Source organism: Dendrobates tinctorius, unplaced genomic scaffold, assembly GCF_039654945.1.
Source record: "Dendrobates tinctorius isolate UK_male_01 unplaced genomic scaffold, ASM3965494v1 ptg000073l, whole genome shotgun sequence".
NCBI lineage: Eukaryota > Metazoa > Chordata > Amphibia > Anura > Dendrobatidae > Dendrobates > Dendrobates tinctorius.
The window spans coordinates 34,070,660-34,096,953 of NW_027361741.1; the positions used below are offsets into that span (position 1 = coordinate 34,070,660).

At 45.4% G+C, this 26,294-nt stretch overlaps 1 protein-coding gene across 1 annotated transcript in view; it reads right to left on the bottom strand.

The window, feature by feature from the left end:
* The window catches only part of RAB35 (RAB35, member RAS oncogene family), a 32,993-nt gene extending 9,065 nt beyond the window's left edge, over positions 1-23,928 (bottom strand). Inside the window, exons 1-5 of the mRNA XM_073582730.1 lie at positions 23,764-23,928; positions 3,114-3,164; positions 2,621-2,744; positions 1,077-1,201; positions 861-985 (exon numbers count right to left, since the gene is read on the bottom strand). Of these exons, the coding sequence (XP_073438831.1) occupies positions 861-985; positions 1,077-1,201; positions 2,621-2,744; positions 3,114-3,164; positions 23,764-23,815 (477 nt within the window). The 5' untranslated portion in view covers positions 23,816-23,928. The remainder of the gene's footprint in view (positions 1-860; positions 986-1,076; positions 1,202-2,620; positions 2,745-3,113; positions 3,165-23,763) is intronic.
* Positions 23,929-26,294: the final 2,366 nt, after the last annotated feature.

Genomic DNA, 26,294 nt, shown 5'->3' on the forward strand with positions numbered 1-26,294 from the left:
ACGCTGCAGCCTCTTACCTCCAGTTCACCCTATAACAGGGGTTGGTTATCTGCATGAAAAGATTGCTATCCCAAACCTTTTCTGCAGGGCCTCTCTCTCGATCATCAGGCTCTAGCGGGCGAGTGATGGGAGACGAAGGTCAGGACCGGCCACCTGAACACGAGTCCTGTGTTAGCATCCTGCCAATGGGATTCATGAGGATACGGGGTGGCAGTACACGCCGTACTCATAATCTCGGTGTGGGAATACAGATGTAGCATATCTACTCTGTATCCCTCCATGGTTGCCTGAAAAGGAACGACGCACATTGAGGTAGGCATGGGTCTGTGAGAGACCCCTGTCCACCTCCTGCTGACACTAAGTAAAACTGATTGTCCTACAGCCGGTCGGAGAAGTGTGTACTGCAGAGGCGGCGTTAACATTTTTTTCATGGCATAGTGTCAACCTCCTAGTGACAGCAGCACACAACCACGGTTCCTGTGTCCCCCAACGAGGCGAAAGAGAAAAAAAACACCTCTGCTAAGAATTACAAGGGGGATGTCCAGTCACCATTGACACTTAAAACTAATGGTGTAATTAAAATTACAACTCATCCCACAAAAAAACAAGCCCTCATACGGCCATGACGATGGACAAATAAAAGTATGGCTCTTGGAAAAAAAAGGGGAGGAAAAAGTGAAAAGAGTAAAACTGGACAATAATAGGATGAATCTGAAGAGGTGAACATGTTGAAAAGACACCCAATATTTCTACAGTTATCCTTCCTAAAACAGGCAATTAAAAGCATTGATCACTCGACTAAAACCTGCAATGGAAGGCATGATCGATATGTGTTACTTCTACATCTTTTGATGATTCACCTCCTCAACGTTGAGATTTTCTTTGGCGCTCGTCTCAAACAGCCGAATATCCATCTGCCCAGCAAATTTATAGGCGTCTTCTGTTTCTACCACTTTCCGCTCCGGGTCATCATTTTTATTTCCCACTTTAGAAACAAAAAAAAATAAAAAATGAATCACAAAGAAACTGGTAATAAACAGCTCTTATGTTGCATCTGAGAAAAAGAAAATCCTCACCTAATATCCGGCACACGTCATCACAGTTCTGGTTTATTTCATGTAACCACCTTTTTACATTTACAAAAGACTCGGCACTGGTAACGTCATAAACAACAATGACACCGTGTGTCCCTCTGTAGTATCTGCAAGAAACCATTACAAGGAAATCTTAAAGGGGTTTATTTTTATTTTTTTTTACTCGCTTATGTAGCACCATCATATTCGACAGCGCTTTACAGACATCATCACAATCTAAATCCCCGATTATGTCTTTGGAGTGTGGGAGGAAACTGGAGAACTGAGCTGAGATCTCATCTCCCGAGATCTCGGTGCAGAGATCTCCATCTGCGCATGCGCCGCCTACCGGTGGCAATTTTCCCAGAGTCCATCGCACAGGAAACCATGGAAGAACTGCCAGGAGCTCTGGCCTTTCACAAAATGTCAGCAGAGCCCCCAAAGCAGCACCGCCACAGCGCAGCACCGCTACCAGGGACAGCGCAGCACTGCCACTCCACTCTTGCTTCCTCCAGCAGCGACCCTGGGACCTTGCTTCACCGCAGCCACCACCCCCGGTAAGCAATAAGACGCATGGATTATAAGACGCACCATCATTTTATTAAAAAAAAGATTTTTTTCCTATTTTTTGCCTCAAAATTTGGGGTGCGTCTCATAATCCGAAAAATATGGTAAATACACAATTGTCCATAAGGTGGAAAACCACTTCAAGGACAATGACAGAGCAGACCTTCAGATCACTATCAGCCAAAAGCAGAGTTTCCCTCATCTTTTGACCCTACGAGTCTTCACTGCTTTGCTCTTGGCCTCACTGATCTCATTGCAGCGCTGTATGTACACAATGCACGAATGAAGGCAAAAGCTGGCAGATTTCTAACACACTCCTCATCTATCCCAGTCATCCCATTGGGTGTTCTAAATGCATATTTCATCACACCTCTACATAAATCCAAACACATAATGTGTCTAACCTCCAGCGAGTATGGCGCATAGGTCTTCAATGCACAATACTAGCTAGATAACAAAAGGACAATACCACCGTTCTTTCTGGATACTGTTGTAGCAACCAAACAAGAAATACAAGAAAAGTTATGGCATTTTTTAATAACCCTGAGGCTAATGATTAGATCGTGAAATGTTAAGTGGCAGTTCCTATGGAAATTGTGGACTACCACAGAAATCAATACATAACTGGAGAAAATACAAAAAGGGAGAACTGCAAAGTGTAGATGATAATACTCAGACTGCAGAAAGAAAGCCAATGTAAAAAGAATGCAAAAAAAAAAAAAAAGGAACTTCGATCACTCGAAAGCAGGCCATACTGTGGGTCAAAAGACTTTCATCTAACGTATATGGAGCCTTTAGTCATGATACCAATTAGGGCAAACCATCTCTGTATTGCACTACAGTATGTGATAATGCCATAAGGACAACAGGAAATTAAATATATAGACAAAGAACAAAAGAACATGGATAAACTGCCCTAAAAAGCTGATCGATGAGAGGGGAAAAAAAAAAAAAAAAAAGGATTCTTTGATCATACTTACGTCGATGTTATAGTCCGGAATCGTTCCTGCCCCGCTGTGTCCCAAATCTGGAGCTTCACTTTTTCCCCATTAATTTCAACTGTCCGGATTTTAAAATCAACTCCGATTGTTGTGATGTAGCTGCCTGCAGAAGAGAAGCAAGACACTGCCATATCTTCTCGGTACACAGTGAGTTATTATGGCATACAGCCTAAATAAAAGTGCCACCAGCTTGGTGATCCCCCTGATCACCACAAGCAACCTTACTAGGGAAAGAAACAAACCAAAGCTGCGCAGCAGGATACAGCTCTAGGGGAATTTCTACAACTTCGGAAGACAGACAAGAGATGTATTAGAGAGCATAGAAAAGTCTACATTGTGCCAGGGATACGATAGTAAATGGCAGATGAGCTATTACGTGGAGATGTTCGTACATGAGGGGCAGGGTCTACAGACTGGTGAAGTGAAGGTAGAGAGCTCAGCATAAAGACTTATACAATGAGGTTATACATACCCGAAAAGGTATTATCAGCAAACCTTAGGAGTAAACTACTTTTCCCGACACCTAAGACAAAATAAAAGCAATTAATATCATCTGTTACTTAACTAACCCTAATGCTCACCCACAGAGATCGCAGTAATGGCTGTACAGGAGTCTGTGTGCAGGTTACTTTACAAATAGCCTTGAGCATTCTATGTACGAGACATCTGCAAGGATCACCGGGGGCAGCACATCGCGGCAGTCCACTCAGGCTAAAAACGCTTAAAAAACGCAACGTGGGCACACACCCTCATCAGTGTGAGCTCATCAGCGTAAAAGGAACCTGACAGAGCCCCATGCCCTCCAACCCACCAGCATTTGTATATTCCTTCATACATTCCCTGCCTAACCAGATCTTTATTCAGGATGACACACTAAAAATACTTTAAACATCTATTAAAGTCAGTTTTTAATATAATAATCTATTGACTAGTCGATGGGGCATTTGTTTCCCCAGACTCAAACTGTCACTTATTTTTTCGCATATAAGATGCGGCCATCAGGGGCTTATTTACAGCATTCTGTAATGCTGCAGATAAGCCCCCGATGTAACCTGAAAAAGAAGAAAAACAAGTTATATTATAATCACCGGAGGGGGGGTCCGATGGGTGTCGCGGTCCTCTTCTTTGCTTCTCGTCGCGGCTCCGGCGTACTGCTCTGCCCTGCTGACGGTAGAGCAGAGTACTGCAGTGCGCAGGCACCGGACCTCTCTGACCTTTCCCGGCGCCTGCACACTGCAGTACTCTGCTCTGCCGTCAGCAGGGCAGAGCAGTAAGCCTGTGCAGGAGCCGCGACGGGAAGCAAAGAAGAGGACGTCATCGCTAGAAGATGGGAGGCGCCGGACACGCGACACCCATCAGACCTGGACCGGAAACATTACAGAACATTACAGAATGCTGTAGATAAGCCCCTGATGTCGGTGGCCGGATCTTATATGCGAAAAAATAGGTGACAGATTCCCTTTAAGTCTTCTCTCAGTCTTCTTTTTTGCAAGCTAAACATTGCCAAATCCTGTAACCGTTCCTCATAAGACATGTTTTGCAGACAAGTCACCATTCTGGTCGCTCTTTTCTGAACTTGCTCCAGTTTGTTGATGTCTTTTTTAAAATGTGGCCCCCAAAACTGGACACAGTATTCCAGATGAGGTCTGACCAAGGAGGAGTAGAGGAGGATAATGACTTCACGTGATCGAGACTGTATGCTTCTGTTAATAAAAACGGACTGTTAAAAATACTTTTTTAAACATCCGTTAATGTGTCGTCCAGGATAAAGGGCTTGTCAGGCAGGGCATTTATCGAGGAGAATACAAATGCAGGAGGGCATGGAGGATCTGAGAGGTTCCCTTAAACTTTAATCTCACCACAATGGGCGCTGCTATTACAATGCAGATTGTCACACAGCACTGTACCTGGCCACATCAAGTGTTATACACAGGAAGCTCCATACGAGTGCAGAACATCAGGTGCTCTACCAGTCACGTATTATCCTGTAGACCGTATGTAGCACACACTATGTGCACAGACAACAGAAGTTATTCCACAAATCCTCCACATAGTACTGTGCAAATCTTTTAGGCTAGTGCTGCAACGTGTTAAAAATAAATATTTTTTTTTAATCAATTACCAAAATTCTAAGTGAATGAACAAAAGAGAAATCTAAATCACCATTTGTTGTGACCGCACTTTTTCTTCAATTTTTCTAACTACACTTTCACAAAGTGAGGCACTTTGTAGGATTTTGGTCACGTGTACAAGTAACTAATTATACCAAAAAGGTAGGTGTGATAAACATTTTTCATATGTAGGATGAAAACAGGATGAAACAGTCATTAACCCAAGTGGCTTACACTTGGGTTACAAACAGTCAAACTCTGCTACAACGGTGAGGTTGTGGAAGACAGATTCAAGTCGCAGATCATACGCCATGGCCAGACTGAGCACCGCCACAAGGCAAAGATTTCAAAGCATAGTAGGTTTTTTCAGGATGTGCTGTTCAAACACTTTTGAAAAAACCATCAAGAAATTGGCAATGTTAAAGACCGAAAATGCAGTGGTCAGCTAAAGAATCATGCTTACTTTCCTAAAATCAGAGGATGTACACCAGTGCCATCAGCTCATAAATGGCAGCAGTGTGAATCAGCTACAAACATCTACTCTTCGGAGACGTCTTACCAGAAGTGGTCTGCATGAAAAAATTACAACCAAAAGCCATACCTTTCACATGGAAACAAGTGACTCAACTATACATGACAAATGGCAAAAGGTGCTCTGGAATGATCAAAATCTGACATACTGAAAAGGCAGTTGGTTCGCCAGAGAGTAGTTCAATGATAACAGTTTGCAGCTACAGTGAAGCATCATGGAGGTTCCATGGAAGTTTGGAGCTGCATTTCAGCAAATGGAGTTGGGGATTTAGTCAAGATTGGGTCCTCAATGCTGAGAAACACAGACAGACACTGATCCATCATGTACCACCATCACAGAGGCGTCTCATTGCTTCCAAGTGTATTCGGCAGCAGGATAACAACCCCAAACATACAGTCAATGTCCTGAACAACTCCTGGAAGTGATGATATGACTCTCCGAGCCCTGATATCATCGAGTCTGTCTGGGATTACATGACAAGACAGAAGGAATCGTGCAAGCCTCCCTGCTGAGCTCCTTCACAAACTGTGTGACTAGAAGAATTGATACTATTTTGAAGACAACAGATGACCACTAGTGAAGAGCGATAAGGTTATCATAGCAAGCTCATGTGGTAACCAGGTGTCTTTATCGTGCTCGAAAACCATGTTGGAGTCCCTGCGGCTGCATGTCTCGCGGCTATTTGAGCACGCCGAAGTCACTCGGTTAGCACCCGAGCATGCTCAAACATCTTATCCCAGCACATTCGTTAATCACTAGTGGTCACATTTCTTTTTGTCACTTTGTATTTTGTTAAAGAAGCCCCCCTCCTCCCATCAAAGTTTTTCTCTTCCTAATATATTGCAGTCATCATATTATAGAGCACTGTGTACTGACAATTGCTAGTTTTACCCTTCTACCCAATTCTTCTTTCTCCATTAGTTCTATGACCGTCGTCCCCAACCTTTCTGACCTCGAGAGCCACATTCAGCACTGAGAGGGGGGCGCGAGCCACATTCAGCACTGAGAGGGGGGCGCGAGCCACATTCAGCACTGAGAGGGGGGCGCGAGCCACATTCAGCACTGAGAGGGGGGCGCGAGCCACATTCAGCACTGAGAGGGGGGCGCGAGCCACATTCAGCACTGAGAGAGGGGCGCGAGCCACATTCAGCACTGAGAGAGGGGCGCGAGCCACATTCAGCACTGAGAGAGGGGCGCGAGCCACATTCAGCACTGAGAGAGGGGCGCGAGCCACATTCAGCACTGAGAGGGGCGCGAGCCACATTCAGCACTGAGAGAGGGGCGCGAGCCACATTCAGCACTGAGAGAGGGGCGCGAGCCACATTCAGCACTGAGAGAGGGGCGCGAGCCACATTCAGCACTGAGAGAGGGGCGCGAGCCACATTCAGCACTGAGAGAGGGGCGCGAGCCACATTCAGCACTGAGAGAGGGGCGCGAGCCACATTCAGCACTGAGAGAGGGGCGCGAGCCACATTCAGCACTGAGAGAGGGGCGCGAGCCACATTCAGCACTGAGAGAGGGGCGCGAGCCACATTCAGCACTGAGAGAGGGTCGCGAGCCACATTCAGCACTGAGAGAGGGTCGCGAGCCACATTCAGCACTGAGAGAGGGTCGCGAGCCACATTCAGCACTGAGAGAGGGTCGCGAGCCACATTCAGCACTGAGAGAGGGTCGCGAGCCACATTCAGCACTGAGAGAGGGTCGCGAGCCACATTCAGCACTGAGAGAGGGGCGCGAGCCACATTCAGCACTGAGAGAGGGGCGCGAGCCACATTCAGCACTGAGAGAGGGGCGCGAGCCACATTCAGCACTGAGAGAGGGGCGCGAGCCACATTCAGCACTGAGAGAGGGGCGCGAGCCACATTCAGCACTGAGAGAGGGGCGCGAGCCACATTCAGCACTGAGAGAGGGGCGCGAGCCACATTCAGCACTGAGAGAGGGGCGCGAGCCACATTCAGCACTGAGAGAGGGGCGCGAGCCACATTCAGCACTGAGAGAGGGGCGCGAGCCACATTCAGCACTGAGAGAGGGGCGCGAGCCACATTCAGCACTGAGAGAGGGGCGCGAGCCACATTCAGCACTGAGAGAGGGGCGCGAGCCACATTCAGCTTCCATCTCCTTCAAAGTAGTGTCAACCAAAGCCTCCATTACAGGTATAATAACTAAAGCTTTTCCACAGAAATCACTCCAAAGCAGTGCACTGAGATCCAGGGGTTCCCACAATACCCCATTCAGTATTCTCCCATCAAGGACTCCGAACACACTGTCACATCCAGCTTTGAGCATCTCCTCTAACAGGTAGTATCATCCTCCAGCGTACCATACCTAAAACATCTCTAAGCCCCTAAGACCAGTATATGTGCATCCAGATCTGCTCTTCTGTGCAGGACTACTCACAAAGTTCACCATTTTGAGATGTTCTCTTCATAAATGTTTCCTAGACCTGGACCTAATGCACCAAGCTGGCAGACAGTCGCAAGCCACAATTCATGGGACCGCGAGCCACATGTGGCTCCTGAGCTACAGGTTGGGGACCCCTGTTCTATGACATCACAATTAACACTGACAGCTGAATCCTTCTAAGCTCTATGTAGAAACAGGAGGTCCGTTTTCGTTGTATGACTCATGAGTCACTGCAAAATCCATGGCAGGGGGAAGAGGGAGCAGCTGGGTCAGGAGATGAAGAGGGGAATGATAACTGCAGGGACAAGAGACTTCCTGTTACTACATAGAGCAGCGAGAATCTGTGTAGAAAGGCAACTGTAAGCAAACAGTGCAATATAATATGATGATTACAATATATTATGATGATAAACACTTTGATAGGAGTGCTCTTTAATTGCTAAAACTAGTAACACTTCTACTTTTTAAAGAAGTCTTAGCAGCATTTTTCCCATAGCTGCCTAAAAATTTTACCAAGTTATGAAAGTCTCACATTCTGTAATCACAGTACAACATATTCCAATCACATATTATCCTGTATAATGCACAGATGTGGACAAAGCCCAACATACTGCTAACATGTTTGCTTACTGTCAGCAATTGTGCAATGTTGGAGATAAGGTATAGGAAGAGTGTTGAGCAGCAGAGCACTGCGGAGACCACTGCAGAGGAAAAAGGAGGTCCTGCCAATTCTACTGTGGGGCCAGGAGATGACACATGCAGTGAACTTGGTGCCCCAGCGCCTGGATCTTGGTCACATTTCTGATGCAATATTCTGACCTTCTCTAGTAACAGTGACTAGCCTACACATGATCACTGCAGTCCAGTGCATTTCCATAAGAGTATATAAAAATACACCCTGCTCAAAAAATAAAGGGAACACTTAAACAACACAATGTAACTCCAAGTCAAATCACACTTCGGTGAAATCAACCTGTCCAGTTATGAAGAAACACCGATTGTGAATCAATTTCACCTTCTGTTGTGCAAATGGAACAGACAACAGGTAGAAATGATAGGCAATTAGCAAGACAACCACTATAAAGGAGTTGTTCTGCAGGGGGTGACCACAGACCATTTCTCTGTTCTCATCCTTTTCTGGCTCTTGTTTTGCTCACTTTTGCATTTTGTCATTGCTCCTACCCCTACAGGTAGAGTAACATGAGGCGGTGTCTACTCCCCACAGAAGTTGCTGAAGTAGTGCAGCTCATCCAAGATGGCATATCAATGCGAGCTGTGACAAGAAGGGTAGCTGGGTCTGTCAGCACAGTGTCCAGAGCATGGAGCAGATACCAGGAGACGTGGAGGGGCTGTAGGAGGGCAAAAACCCAGCAGCAGGACTGCTACCTCCTCCTCTGTGCAAGGAGGAACAGTGTCAGACTCCTGCAAAATTACCTCCTGCAGGCCACTGACATCCATGTGTCTGCTCAAACTGTCAGGAACAGGCTCCATGAGGGTGGTATGAGGGCCCGACATACACAAGTGGGTGTTGTGTTTACAGACCAACAGCAACCATGTAGGGTGATTGGCGTTTGCCAGAGAACACCAAGATTGGCAGATTCAACATTGGCGCCCTGTACTCTTCACGGACGTGCGCAGGTTCACACTGAGCACATGTGACAAACGTCAGTCTGGAGATGTGGAGAATGTTCTGCTGCATGAAACATCCACTTGCATGACCAGTTTGGCAGTGGGTCAGTAATGGTGTGGGGAGTAATTTCTTTGGAGGGCCGCACAGCCCTCCATGTGCTCGCCAGAGGTAGCCTGACTGCCATTAGGTACCGAGATGAGATCCTCAGACCCCTTGTGAGACCATATGCTGGTGCGGTTGGCCCTGGGTTCCTCCTAATGCAGGACAATGCCCGACCTCACGTGGCTGGAGTGTGTCAGCAGTTCCTGCAAGATGAAGGCATTGATGCCTGAATCCAATCGAGCATATCTGGGACATCAAGTCTCATTCCATCCACCAAAACCAAGTTGCACCACAGACTGTCCAGGAGTTGACTGATGCTTTAATCCAAGACTGAACATCCGCCGCCTCATCATCAGGAGAATGCCCAGGCGTTGTAGGGAGGTCATACAGGCAAACACTACTGAACACCATTTCCTTGTCTTGAGGCATTTACACTCATGTTGGATCAGCCTGTGATTTGATTTTCCACTTTGATTTTGAGTATCATTCCAAATCCAGACCTTCATGGGATATTCATTTTGATTTACATTGATCATTTTTATGTTTTACTGTTCTCAACGCATTCCACTAAGTAATGAATAGTGCAACTGGAATACTTAATTCAGTGATAGCTAGGATGTGGTATTTTAGTGTTCGTATATTTTTTTGGAGCAGTGTATAATTGCTTTGTTAGCATACAGAAAGGTAACAAATAATAGTGAACTATAGGAGCATCATACAATCAACAAGCAGTACACACTCAAAATTAAGCATTTACATATAATGTACTATGGCTAATGTCATTTTTAACTAAAAATTGTCATCTAATCATCATCAGTGCAAAGAAAGTAAAAATTATTTAAGCCCATATACAATATGCCGTGCACTTTAATCCGGAACTAACGCTCCTAGAAATCTAATGATGGCACTAAACTATTTTTGTATGGCCAAGATATTGTTCACCCTTTTGTATATAAGCATAAGCAGTCTACTGATGGTGACAGAGCTCTACCGTCCTGCCTCATGCTGTATGTCAGCCAATGCATTTGGCAGTGTCTGCCACTTTGTGCCCTTCCCCACATACAACTTGCCAGTTCTACCCCCACATACAGGATACCATTCTGAGCCATAGCGCTGCAGTATATACCAGAATACATACAAGCCCACATACAATATGTCAGCCTCACCTAACAGGGACTTAACATTAGTAAATCAATACCATACATAAACGTGTCCAGCCTCAGGGTCTTAAAACTACTGATGAATAACACACAAACATTGGTCAGGTTTCATTCACCATTGCCATATGTGGCACTTAAAGGGAATCTGTCGGCAGGTTTCTGCCATGTAATCTGAAAACAGCATATGATGTAGGGGTTAAAATGCTTTGCCCTGTTTACTTGTAATGATTGTTTTAGCACCAGTTGCTAGAAGTAGCTTGAACCCAAGTCCAAGTGCGCCTCTTTCCTGTGATAAGCAGCTCAAAGTCTATAGACAATGTACATAGACTGGTGGGGGTGGGGTTAGCTTTCTCAGCTGTGCTGCATTGCTAAATCAGAACTTCTTCAATCAAAGTGATACATCCTTGGATTCAGCTTCTCTTTGCATACATTAGGATGCTCTCAGATGAGATAGCAAAAAACCTGCTAATAGTCGACCTTTTATTACACCCTAACATTATCTAACCACATAGATGATGTACTCAGAAGTTACTGTGGATTCTAACCTGTTAGGATGGAAGTTATCTTTGACCTGTCAGTTGTGTGTCATCTGAACAAGTTCAATGAACCAGAAATGTGACTTAAGGTACTGTCACACTTAGCGATGTACCAGCGATCCCGACCAGCGATATGACGCGGTCAGGATCGCTGGTACATCGCTAAGTGGTCGCTAGTGAGCTGCCACATAGGCAGATCTCACTAGCGACATCGCTGGGGACGGGGATCGCTACTTACCTGTCACACCAGGCGATCCTGCGTCCTCCCGCCCGGCTCCACGCGTCGCTCGTCCTCACAGCAGGAAGCGCCGCAGGAAGCTGACGACGAGAAACAGTCCTGAACGTTCTCGCACGATCAGCGATAACCAGCGGGGGAGCTGGTCGTAGGTAAGTATCAGACACAGAGATATCGCTATAACGTCACTAGTTAAAGCGATATTGCTAGCGATATCTCTTAGTGTGACATGCCCTTTAGTGCTTATTTCATTGTTTCTATGGACAGATCATTGGATATACACCTCTGGCGAAAATTAAGAGACCACTGCAAAATTTTCAGCTTGTCTGATTTTTCTCTTTATTAGGTATATTTTTGGGTACAATGTAAATTGTTCTTTTATTCTATAAACTGACAACTTGTCTCCGAATTTCCAAGCAATAAATTTTGTATTTATTTTCATAAAATGAGAAATGGTCAAAAGAACAAAAAAAATTAAAAAAAAAAAATGCAGTGCTTGCAGACCTCAAATAATGCTAAGAAAACAAGTTCATAATCATTTAGAAAGAACAATACTAATGTTTTAACTCTGGAAGAGTTCAGAAATCAATATTTTGTGGAATAGCCATTATTTTTAGTCACAGCTTTCATGCGTCTTGGCATGCTTTCCACCAGTCTTTCACACTGCTTTTGGGTGACCTTATGCCACTCCTGGTACAAAAATTTAAGCAGTTCGTTTGACGGCTTGTAACTATCCATCTTCCTCTTGATTACATTCCAGAGGTTTTCAATGGGGTTCATGTCTGGAGATCGGGCTGACCATGACAGGGGTTTGATGTGGTGGTCCTTCATCCACACATTGATTGACCTAGCTGTGTGGCATGGCGCATTGTCCTGCTGGAGAAACCAGTCCTCAGAGTTGGAGAACATTGCCTGAGCAGAAGAAATCAACAGTTTTTCCAGGATAACCTTATATGTGGCTTGATTCATACGTCCTTCACAAAGATTAACCTGCCCAATTCCAGCCTTGCTGAAGCATCCCAAGATCATCACTGATCCTCCACCAAATTTCACAGTGGGTGCAAGACACTGTGGCTTGTACGCCTTACCAAGTCTCCTAACCATTAGACGACCAGGTGTTCAGCAAAGCTGAAAATTAGACTCACCAGAGAAGATTACCTTACTCTAGTCCTCTATGGTCCAATCCTTGTAGTCTTTGGCAAACTTCAGCCTGGCTCTCCTTTGCTTCTCATTTATGAAAGCCTTTTTTCTAGCTTTACATGACTTGAGCCCTGCCTCTAGGAGCCTGTTACGAACTGTTCTTGCCATGCACTTCACCCCAGCTGCCACTTGCCATTCCTTTTGTAGGTCACTTGATGTCATCCTGTGGTTGTTGAGTGACACTCAAATAAGATGACAGTCAACCCGGTCAGTGGAGAGTCATCTTTGCCCTCTGCCGGTCTGTAGCTTTGTTGTCCCCAATGTCTGCTGCTTGACCTTGTTGTAATGGACAGCCACCTTAGAAATTTTAAGGATGGAGGCAACGTGACGCTCACTGTATCCCTCTGCTAGTAAAGCCAGTATTGAGTCCTTTTCATCACTCAAGACTTTTCAACTCCTTTGGCATGGTTAAAAGTTATTTTTTCATTCCTATTACATTTGGGATATCACTAACACTTGTTTTGCCATCCAGCTTGTCCTATTGCAAGAGGATTGTGAACACCACACCAGGTTTTTATAATTTCCTTCGTTAGATAAGATTTGGTTCAAGTGAACACCTAATCAGAAGCACATTAAACAGAATGAGGTTTACTCTGGTTGGAATTCAACTGACACTGGAATGGAATGGCTGTTAGACATGTAGAGAAGCTGATTTTTAAAAAACTGTGCAGTGGTCTCTTAATTTTTGCCAGAGCTGTATATTTTGCTTTCTCTGTGTATAGAAAATCTGTTAACATCCTACATCAGAGAAGCCATGCCCAATCGCATGTCCTTTCTCTTACTGTACACACATTCTATGTGTACACATGGTATATGTATGAAGAACATTCCAAACACTTCTCTGTAACAATTTTTGGTTGATGGGCATATGCACATGGGGTAGCAGCTGATTTTCCACCCAGTTATTCCAGTACTTTACCAGCGTTGCACAGATTTTATTAAATCCACACACAGTTAGAAAATGCACAGTGAAAATTGACCTGAACTGTGAATTTGAACTAGGATGCAGGCCAATATTTCCATGAAAAAAAACAAATTCCACAAGATTTGCTCCCAAGCAGACTAACCCCTGTGGTATATCCACAAGATCTGCTCCTAAGCAGACTAGCCCATGTGGTATAGCCACAAGATCTGCTCCTAAGCAGACTAGCCCATGTAGTATACCCTAAGGCTGCGTTGGCAACAGGCTTTTTCTGCAAGATTAAGTAATTGTTCAGAGTAGAGAAATAGTGAAGCCGCAGCATGACCAATGAGTGTGAACACAACCTTAAAGACCTTTAAAGTAGAAGGATTTTGATTAGTGCTGATCATTGTACATCGCATTGAAGTCACAAGCCATCATGTGTTTTTTTTGCACCTCCAATTATCCATTGGTAATACCTGTATCACATACCCATCAGTGTCTTCTGCAGATTCCGGCGCTGCCCCAGGCCCTCTCCCTCATGTGACCTCAGCTCCTTCTTGCCAGCTCACAAAGAAGGACCATTACTTCCGATCATAAAGTAAGTCTAGGACAGCCTTGTTCTCATTCTCATAGATTTACATTTGAGAATGTAACTTCCGGTCTACACAGAAACTAAGTGAGGCGGCAGGTCACACCAGCGGTCACATGATCCAGGACACGTACCAGAGCAGCGTTGAAAACAGCAGGCGACAGCGACGGGTAAGAATTATAATGCACACATTGTATACATAATGGAAGGGGCTATTACAATTCCACATAGCATTTTTGATGATCGGAAAAAAAACATGTTTTTAGGCTGTGTGTCCACGTAGCGATTTTTAAGCGTTTTTGCAGCGATTTTCAGCGCAAAAACGTTTAAAAAAATTGTGTACAGAACGCCCCCCATGCATTCCGCACATGCTGTGCTAATGCTGCGCTTTTTTCCGTGGCGGAATCGCATCGCGGAAAAAAAAAATTGCAGCATGCTCATTCTTTTGTGCAGAATCGCAAAGAATTGCCGAGATTCCGCACCCATAGGAATGCATGAGAATCGCTTACTTCCCGCATGTGGCTATGCCCACCATGCGCAAAGTTAAGCGTCTCATGTGCGGTTGGTACCCACGGTGTGGAGGAGAGGAGACTGTCCTCCACACCGTGCATTTAGCATTTTAACATTCTATCTTTTACTATTGATGCCGCATAGGCAGCCTCAATAGTAAAAAGCTGCTCACACTTGTCAAACACTATGTTTGACGAGTGTGACCAACCTGTGAATCACTTTCCAAGCGATGCTTCAAATCACTTGGAAAGTGCTTGACTATCGCACTCGAAAATCGCGGTAAAATCGCGCTGAAAAAAACACGCGATTTCTGGGAAGGAGTCCGGTTTTGAGTGTCCGGAATAAAACGCTACGTGGGCACATAGCCTTACAGTAACAGGAAAATGAAAGCATTATCTAAAATATCATGAACATTTTTTCCTTGCATGTTTTTGATCTGGGATTTGTTTTTTTTTTTTTTAAAGAAAAAACAATGTCAATTATTTTGGTGTTTTTATTGCAATTTTCTCCAACTGAAATAAAAATGGCTTCGCACATAAAACAAATTTAAAATAAAACAATTTCCTCTGCAGTTTTCTATTGTAAAAAATGTATGTAATTTTTTAGCACTGCAAAAACGACCAGTGTGAACTTAGCCTCACAGTAGAATTCAGGAACTAATTAGACCTTTCCGAGGAACAAGCTCGGCTTTTGATCACAATATAAAAAAAAAAAAAAAAAAAAAAAAAGAACAAAAGATAAACAAAAAAGGTTCATAAACACGGTGAGACCTAAGTGGCTGTTAGAAAACACACAAGATGTGGGTGCGGTACCATAGCTTATCTAATTCATGACCAGCTCTGGCGTTCTTTTTGCCAGACATCTCACCCCAGTACCATGAAGGCGAGCAGCACTACAATGACGCTGCAGATTCACAAAGGGGCGTGCACCTACTCATGAGTCAGGAGTGTCTCACTCCACCACACCCCCTCATCAAGACCAGCGAGAAACATTTCTGGTCTTGATGAATCGGGGTCTCATTGAGGACACTGGGAGAGGTTGGGGGGAGGTCGCACAGATCCCACTGCTGTCACTAGTTTTGTCAGGGGACGAAACTCTGCCGCCTCCAATCATCAGGACAATTAAATAATTGACTAACGAGTCATGGACGGACCAGCATCTACTTCCAACACTAAAACGGTTACTGGAGAAGTGAGCGTATGGTATATACACCTCCGATTCCAATGCACGGAATATATACACTGCCAACTCCACAATAATAAACAGCTGCCACCAATCGTTTATACAGGGGTGCGGTTTACAGAGCAAGAGGAAAACCGTGGTGGTGAGTGAACATGCGTGCTCGTACATTATGTTCAAGTCCCTGCGATTATTAGGGAATCCCCCACACGTGTTCAGGCTGTCTAACAGGTAGGCAATCTGCATATGTTGAGGCTGTGCAACAGCAGCAAATCATACAGCCGCAGGGACTCTCAAAATATACAAGCACTCCTAGAAACTCGGCTACCACCCGAGTGTGCTCAGATAAGACGTTATCCAAGCATGTTCGCTCATCACTAGAAAAGAGCTAATAGATTTTACATATTTAATCTGGAAAGGTAGGCAGTGTTTATAAAAAAAACATACAAAGATGTAACAAAATGGGAACAAAACAATACAGTATATACAATCACATGAACTAAAAGGGATAACGATAGAAGTAATAAACTGATGCTGCAGGAATGGCTCTTATCTTTATGGGGGGAAACGCTCCGATTATGACAATTGAAAGCTCTTATAAGCAAACTATGACTTCCAGAATGAACAATGAAAGACACGCAAACTCATGATTATTAAGTTGAGGTTACGCCCAAATATCTCCCTCCCCTTGGCGAGATCATGTGAGGTCTGGTAGTGGGACGTGCAATGCCTTTTAGAATTTTAGGACATTCTTATCTTCGCCCCTGGAGGTCCCAGGCAGTAGACTTTGTCATCATGTTTCCTATTGCAATTTTACCTTTCTCAGGGCTGTGGAGCCGTGGTCCATCTTGGTGGAATCGGTATAAAATGGTCAGACTTGTAAGATATATAATAAATTGGGAACTGTAGTACAATGCAGGATGTGCTGTAAGGCTAAGTGCAGACGTTGCAGAAAATTTCTGCTCAAAAACCTGAATCCCTTCCCAGAAACCGCACCTATTTTTCCGCGGCGGTTTTTGCGCGTTTTGCTGCGTTTTTTCCGCAGCGGTTTCAAACCGCATGGAAGAAGCCAAAACCACGGAAAAATCCGTAAAATTAACGAGCATGCTGCGTTTTTTACTGCGATGTGGTTTTTTCGCGGTAAAAAACGCATCATTGTGCACACAGACTGCAAAATGCATAGAAATGACTGGGAAGCTTATTTTTAGCGGTTTTATAGTGAAAAACGCGGTAAAAACCGCTAAAAAAAAATGCTGTGTGTGAACACAGCCTAAATGTTTTCCTAATAATTTGGGAAAGTTATGACATGTCCTATAAATGTCTGTTCTGTTCCTCATCTGAAGATCATAGCCTTTAGTTGAGATTAATCTGTGCTGCACTTTAGGTAGATGCTCAGTAGTGACCAGGACTGTGGAGTCGGAGTTAGGGAAATTGAGAAGTCGGAGTTTTGGCTTACCGACTCCACAGCCCTGCTTTCTATAGCGATGAAACATGAAATGGGTAGCATCACCTATCAGACCAATATTAAGCTTGGCCTCTGCAGCATCTGAGGAGCTTAGGGGCACGAAAACTGGTTGGATCCAGCAAGTTACCAGCTTCAGAGCAGCACTTGCAAGCAGGGCTGTGGAGTCGGTAAGCCAAACCTGCGACTCCGACTCCTCAATTTCCCTTACACCGACTCCGACTCCACCTCCCACATATATTGCTTATATTTAAGTGAAAAATTTATTGTATTACAATGTGAACCTCAGACTTTTAATCATTTTTATGATCCAATAATCAAGATATTTAGATAGAACAGAATATATATTGGTATACTACCCGGCTTTCATTCTTTTTGGTACAGATACGATATGGATAGACAGATATGGATAAATGGATAGATAGAGCAGATTTCTAATCTGCTTTTGCTATTGAAAACATTATCTATGAGCTCAAAAACCTTTCAGGTGATGCAGTTTTTTAAAAAGATGATCAGCTTTTGCAGCTGAAAAACGTATCCTCAAAAAACACAGGAAAAACGCTGTGTGAATGTAGCCTTAGATCAGAAATAGAACAGCCATTTATAGGACATTTCATAACTTTCCCAAACTCCTATGAAAAAATATTCAGCACATCCTGCATTGAATTACTGTACCCAATTTATTATATATTTTAGGAGTCGGAGTCGGTCCATTTTATACCGACTCCAACTCCGACTCCACCAAAATGAGCACTGACTCCGACTCCACGACTCCGACTCCACAGCCCTGCTTGCAAGTGCACACTCCTTACCTAGGAAACTGGCCACCTCTGATACATTGCAGCAGTGGCCTCTAACCAGGGCATGCAGTGACCCATAAAATTACAGATCCCTCCTTCCTTAGAACAAAGGGTTTTTTCAAGCACTTTGACCCATTTAACATAAGAAAGAATGTTTAGGTGGCACTGGCCTGAAAAAAAACCCATGAACAAGGCTACTCTCACACATCCATCTAATCTGTTACATTAGTGAGAAAGACAGTATCTCTCTCATTTCATAACACCTTCACGTTGCATCCGTTTATCTTTTTGGGGGGCTAAAGCAAGTAGACTGTTCTTTTATTTGTTCATTGACTTAACAGGAATCTGTCAGCAGAATTGTGCTCGGTAACCTACACACAATGTCAGGTCGGTGCCGTTATACTAATTATGATGATACTTTGGTTGATGAAATCCGTCTTGTGGTTGTTGCCTAGTCTTTATTTTCAGTTTATGATATGCTCGTGCTCCGGGGCGGCCTGTGGGGGGTGGGGTCTTCATATGGTGCTCTGCTTAGATATTCACCAAATTTCTTATGACAAAACAGATCAAAAAATGATCGTTCAGTGACCTGCCCCCTATTTAACATATTGTATATCTTATTGTATTGTAGAAAAAAATTAAAAAATTACAATAACCATGCAGGCGTCGGCAGCTGCACTGTAGCATGATCAAATCTATAATATCCATACATTCATTTTCATTAACCCCTTTACAACGCTGGGCGTAATAGTACGCCAACGTTGGAATCCCTCCCTTTGATGCGGGCTCCGGCACTGAGCCTACATCTCTCCTAACATGTCAGCTGTTTTGATCAGCTAACATGTGCCTCTAACAGCCGTGCGTGTAATCGCGATCCCACCTGCGACTTAACTATTTAAATGCCGCTGTCAATCGCTGACAGCGGCTTTTAACTCGTGCATCCGGCAAGTGCGCAGGAAATTCGCCCATCTGTGACCCCCGTCACGTCACCACGGGTCACCGGTTGGTTGGCATGACAACCAGAGGTCTCCAGCAGACCTCTATGGTTGTCATAGCCAGACTGATATGAGAGCCGCCCGGTGGTCAGCGCTCATCGCAAGTGAGCATTTCTGCTACATACAGGCGATCTGATCATCGCCTGTATGTAGGTAGAGTCGATCGGACAACTGAAGTTTCTAGTCTACCATGGAGACTATTGAAACATGCAAAAAGTAAAAAAAAATGTTTTTAAAAATATTAAAAAATAAAATGTAAGTTCAAGTCACCCCCACATTCAAAATAAAATTAAAAAAAAAAAAATCAAACATACACCTTTGGTGTCGCCGCGTTCAGAATCGCCCAATCAATTTAAAAAAAAGATTTAACCGGATCGGTAAACAGCATAACGAGAAAAAAAAAATTCAAATCGCCAGAATTACATTCTTTTGGTCGCCGCTACATAAATGCAATAACGGGCAATCAAAAGATCGTATCTGCACCAAAATAAAAATGTCATCTCGGTGCACAAAGAATAAGCCCTCGCCCAACCCAAGCTCACGAAAAATGGAGACACTATGGGTCTTGGAAAACGGTGCGATTTTTTTTTTTTTTTACCAAAGTTTGGATTTTTTTTTCACCACTTAGATAAAAGAGAACCTAGACATGTTTGGTGTCTATGACCTTGTAATGACCTGGAGATTCATAATGGCAGGTTAGATTTAGCATTTAGTGAACCTAGCAAAAAAAACAAAACAAAAAAAAAAAAAACGTGTGGTATTGCACTTTTTTTTTGCAATTTCACCGGACTTGGAAGTTTTTTTTCCTGTTTTCCAGTACAGGATATGTTAAAACCAATGTGGCTGTTCAAAAATACAACCTGTCCCACAAAAAACAAAAAAGTACAACCTGTCCCACAAAAAACAAGTCCACACATTGCAATGTTGACCAAAAAATAAGGTTATGGATTGCCTGGGAGTTAAATTTTCTTCAGAAAAAATATTCTCTCAAAATGGCCCCAGCCACGCCTGCACATTAGCATTATTTGGATCACCGATAAATGCTACTGCGCAGGTGCCATCGCCATCTTGGTGGAAACAATTTTTTTTTTTTTTTTTACTTACTGGCGCTTAAGCGGTAGCATCTATCACGTTTCAAATGATGCTACTGTGCAGGCGCCATTTTGAGAACAATTTTTTTCCATGAAGAAATGCACATAATTAAAGAAAATATATATGGATATTAAAGACTCGGTCATGCTACAGCGCCGCCACGATGAATGTAATTTTTTTTCCAAAACAATAAAGATATAGAGTACGTAAACTAGGAGGCAGGCCAGTGAGGGATCAGTCACCTGTCATAAGCCATCAGAATGAATACCTAAGCAGACCACAGACCACCCCGGAGTACATACCATTAACTCAAAACTGAAAATAATAATCTATATTTTTATATAGCGCTAACAAATTCCATGGCGCTTTACAGTTTTGCACACATTAGCATAAAGATTAAACAACCACAAGACGGATTTCATCACCAGGTATCCTTTTACTCAGTGTAACGGCGCCGACCTGACACTGTCGGTAGGTTACTGTGCACAATCCTACTGACAGGTTCCCTTTAATAAAGGATCAGTGAATAGCAGATGGAACTCCGAAGTGTAAAGTATGGCTGTCCCTTTTACACGGATCCCTACAGACTCATGTGGACAGTGTATTGGAGGTTTAGCATAGCAGTTTCTGGCCCCAAAATAAAGAGGGGAGCAAAATGGAAAGGAAGGACTTGTAGTTCTCCATCCTGTTTGTTCCACTTCTGACATTGGATTCAAAAACTGATGTGATGTTTTTAAAAAGAAAAAAAAACAAAAACACTTGTCCCAACTGTACAGCAAAACCTGCGGGCTTTTCTTAGTTTAGGATCACTAGTGTAACGTGTTGCTGATTTTCGGATGGAACAATTGCAGCACATCAGGTCCATCTAAGCAGTATGGGCACCCATCAGTTGGTACATGGACAGCAATGCCGGACTGATCTGCACTAATACACGCCTAGGAGACTGTTCGGTCATGAGATCCCCGGTAGGTCCGGACATTATGCTCCGTATACGGACTGACAAACATGGACGTTTCATTTCATGTTTCTTGAGTCCGTGAGTGAATATTCCCAGAAAGAGTATGTTCTCCATCTGGTGTCACAGATTTTTGTGTGGCCGGGATGAGTAACATGAGGTGCCCGGCTGAGTCGTTACAATGGCTCCGCAGCGATCATACGACCACTGATGTACTTTGTATACGAGGCCCTTAGTTCTTTGCCCAGACAAGGTTTAGATGGCCATACTAAAACTGGGGCCCGTCACCGCCACCAACTGCGGATGTGACATGCACGGTGCACTTGTTCACACGGCCGATGAGCTGCCCAATACAAACACGTTCTAGACAGGCGAATTCGAACTGGACCCTGAGAATTCCAAAGATATGTCCGTCTGACCGAACCTTAAGGGTTTTCACATATTAGTTTTTTCATATGAGCGCTACCTAGCTAGCTCCCAGCCGCTGACATCCAATGTGCCTCCCCGGAGATGGGTCTTACCGGGAGCCACGTATAACAGTAACCCTGCGCTGCCCCTCTCACTGCCTGGTGGGAAGGAGACGCGCAGACATTTCTCCATGGATAAAACAGATGCAACAAAGAAATATGTAAAACCCGGCAGAGGTGTCGGAGCACAACGTTCACACACCAAGAACCTGCCTGTGTGAGTATATGGGGGGGCTATGGTGGAATCAGTGATGGCGGCATGGCATGGACCAGACCAGGGGAACCATATATACCGCTCCTACCACCGTCCTCATTGCCAGCGTACAGGGGATGAATAATGGTCCCACACCATGTGCGTGTGAGTATATGGGGGGCTACGGTGGAATCAATGATGGCGATGAGATCCCACGGCACGGACCAGACCGGGGAACCATATATACCGCTCCTACCACCATCATTACCAGCGTACAGGGGATGAATAATGGGCATTTGTAACCACGCCATGTGCGTGTGCCAGGTACCTGCCCGTGTGAGTATATGGGGGGCTACGGTGGAATCAATGATGGCGATGAGATCCCACAGCACGGACCAGACCGGGGAACCATATATACCGCTCCTACCACCGTCCTCATTACCAGCGTACAGGGGATGAATAATGGGCATTTGTAACCACGCCGTGTGCCAGGTACCTGCCCGTGAGAGTATATGGGGAGCTGTGGTGGCATGACTGATGGTGACGAGATCCCACAGCACGGACCAGACCGGGGAACCATATATACCGCTCCTACCACCGTCCTCATTACCAGCGTACAGAGGATGAATAATGGGCATTTGTAACCACGCCGTGTGCCAGGTACCTGCCCGTGAGAGTATATGGGGAGCTGTGGTGGCATGACTGATGGTGACGAGATCCCACAGCACGGACCAGACCGGGGAACCATATATACCGCTCCTACCACCGTCCTCATTACCAGCGTACAGGGGATGAATAATGGGCATTTGTAACCACGCCGTGTGCCAGGTACCTGCCCGTGAGAGTATATGGGGAGCTGTGGTGGCATGACTGATGGTGACGAGATCCCACAGCACGGACCAGACCGGGGAACCATATATACCGCTCCTACCACCGTCCTCATTACCAGCGTACAGGGGATGAATAATGGGCATTTGTAACCACGCCGTGTGCCAGGTACCTGCCCGTGAGAGTATATGGGGAGCTGTGGTGGCATGACTGATGGTGACGAGATCCCACAGCACGGACCAGACCGGGGAACCATATATACCGCTCCTACCACCGTCCTCATTACCAGCGTACAGGGGATGAATAATGGGCATTTGTAACCACGCCGTGTGCCAGGTACCTGCCCGTGAGAGTATATGGGGAGCTGTGGTGGCATGACTGATGGTGACGAGATCCCACGGCACGGACCAGACCGGGGAACCATATATACCGCTCCTACCACCGTCCTCATTACCAGCGTACAGAGGATGAATAATGGGCATTTGTAACCACGCCGTGTGCCAGGTACCTGCCCGTGAGAGTATATGGGGAGCTGTGGTGGCATGACTGATGGTGACGAGATCCCACAGCACGGACCAGACCGGGGAACCATATATACCGCTCCTACCACCGTCCTCATTACCAGCGTACAGGGGATGAATAATGGGCATTTGTAACCACGCCGTGTGCCAGGTACCTGCCCGTGAGAGTATATGGGGAGCTGTGGTGGCATGACTGATGGTGACGAGATCCCACGGCACGGACCAGACCGGGGAACCATATATACCGCTCCTACCACCGTCCTCATTACCAGCGTACAGGGGATGAATAATGGGCATTTGTAACCACGCCATGTGCGTGTGCCAGGTACCTGCCCGTGTGAGTATATGGGGGGCTACGGTGGAATCAATGATGGCGATGAGATCCCACAGCACGGACCAGACCGGGGAACCATATATACCGCTCCTACCACCGTCCTCATTACCAGGGTACAGGGGATGAATGATGGTACCCACGCCATGCACATGTGTGCCAGCGGTACCAGCCCAGAGGCACCAGGCACGGCCAGGCCACAGATGCCTCCAGCTCTACAGTGCCACTTCCCATGGGCGGCACAGAGCGGTCCTGGAGGATCAGTGCCCGCACATCTACACGACAGAAGGGAGGCCACACAGCAGGATCACCCGTGGTCCCCGGTACTGACCCCACCGGCCTCTCCCTGAACAGTCCAGCCCTCCCACCCTGAGAAGCCGCTCTCACCGCTGTCTCCGATAATCAGCAACTTGAACAGATGGTCGTAATCCCGGGCCATGTTGTCGGCCTGTGCAGCTGGTGGGCCGGCTCCCGGGATCCGCGCGTTCCGTTCCGACCGAATCCGCTTCCCGGACAAACAGCCGGAAGTGACAGCGAAACCGCGACGAGGGCGCAGGCGCAAACCACGCCCACGGCTGCCCCACCTCAGCGCGGGCCCGGGGAGGCTCCCTCCTGCGTGCGCGCGCCTCTGGAGCCGCCATTTTGACTGAAGCTATAAACTCCGCGCTTGTCACATTGCAGGGCAGTAGCAGCTCCGCCAGGAGGCGCTGTGCTTCCCCGCCCGCACCGTCCCCTGCTGTCTGTGGTAGCGGCCGGGAGTGTCTGCCTCATAGTCCTGTTACAATTCAGGTGTCACAGACGTCCTTGATGGCGTCTCCTCCGCGGGGTATGGGGTACGAAACCTGGCATGGCAGAGTGAGGAGACTTATCAGCCATATATCCTCCTTTGGGATGTTAAACGTGGTGTGAACACTGCTTAACCCGTGCTTTGCTCCTGCTTTTAGTTTTTCGCCCTATGTTTGTTTAGCTTTGTGCCGTATTCTTTCCTTCCTTGTGTTATAGATACTCACTATTGTAGGCGAAGGTTAGACAGACGGTTTCTCCTTCCTTAGGAGCTGTGACTTTCTGAAAAGTCACAAACATCACACCTTTTATACTTAAAAAGTCACAAAATAAAAAAAAGACTTTGCACAAAATTCATGGTGGTTTACCATTTTGAAGAATTTGGCCCAAAAATTGTCAATGAATTCCTCAAGAAAAAAAAGAGAAGGGATATAATAAACTCAGGGCCTATAGACCATGGCCCCCATTAGGAGTTTGTGCGCCTTTTTTTCTGAAGGCTGAAGTAACGTGCCCGAGAGCCGCACGCCTCTAAAGGGAACCCGTCACATTGCACACAGTCTGATCTGTAGACAGCACCTGAAGGAGAAGCTGAACAGGAGGAAATACAGGCTTGTTGGAAAAGGTTCAGTATAACCTGTGCTTTATTCATTGAAATCCCTGGTATTTTGTATGTAAGAGTCCAGTGGGCGGTCCTACTAGTGATTGACAGCTATCTTTGAATGCAGTCATACAGGGAAGACTGTCGATCACCGAGTAGGACCGCCCACTGGACTCATACAAACACCTGGGATATCAATGAATAAATTGCAATTTTTATGAAAATTTTTCCCACAAAAATGTATATTGATCTTGTAACAGCAACTATGGGGACCAGCCGTGCAGGGATCAGCTTCATGTCACAGATGAATTTCGTCGATGGAGGGAATGACAATACAGACCAGTTTTCTGAATAACCAGATTCCCTGTTTATTAGATATTAGTACATATTTATACAGTACCTTTTTGTTCATAGTAAGGCTATGTGCACACGTTGCGGATTCTGCTGCGGATCCGCAGCAGATTTTGCTGCATTGTACAGTACCTTTAAATTCAATGGAAATAAAAAACCACTATGCACATGCTGTCAATTCTTTGTGCAGAATCCGCAGCGGTTTGACACCTGCTCCATTGTCCAGGTGGCAAAACGCAGGGGAAAACCGCAGGGAAAACGCAGGTCTTTTGAACTATCAGTGCTGCACTGACACATGACCCTTAAGAACGTGCTATGCGCATGGTCTGAGGGGTTTGCCATAGAATGGTGACAGGATGTCATCGTGACATCGGGTCACCATGGCAACTATGGGGCCCCCATGATGACGTCTCGGGGGTGCCAATCGGAGGGCAAAGGGGGCTCCCTCCCTCTGCCTGTTATCTAAATGCTGTGATCGCAGCATTTAGTGAATTAAACTACTGGGAGTGGTATAGGCACCACTTTTAGGGTATGTGCACACGTTGCAGATTACCCTGCAGAATTTTCTGCAGAGAATCTGCATCTCTTGACAGAAAATGCAGGGAAAAACGCTTGTGCTTTTCATGCGGAATTTATGCGGATTTTAATGCGTTTTTGCTGTGCGGATCTGGCTGAACTCTTCCCTTTGTGTTTCTGGAGGAGAGAGGAAGAGAGAGAGGGAGAGAGAGAGATTTTCTGTGCCAGAACGGAAAAAGCAGCCGTCGGGGTTAAAATAAAGAGAGAAATTATTTCGGCCATGCTGTTTTAAAAGACGGAATCTGTCACTGGATTCCGTTTTTTGATGGACAGTGACGGATCCTGCGCCCATAGGCTTCCATTATAGCCAACCACAGATGGATCCTTCGCTGTCTGACTTTTCGACGTACACAAAAAACGTTACTTTGTCCGTCGTCTCCTGCCGACGGACAAAGTTTTTACGACAGATCTGTCGGACGACGGATGAAACGTGGCCATCCATCACAATCCGTCGCTAATACAAGTCTATAAGAAAAAAACGGATCCAGCACAATCATATGTTGGATCCGTTTTCTTTATCGCTTCATTGGGGGACACAGATTACCATGGGTGTATGCTGCTGCTGCTGCTTGGAGGCTGACACTATGCAAAATAAGAAAAAAAAAACAAC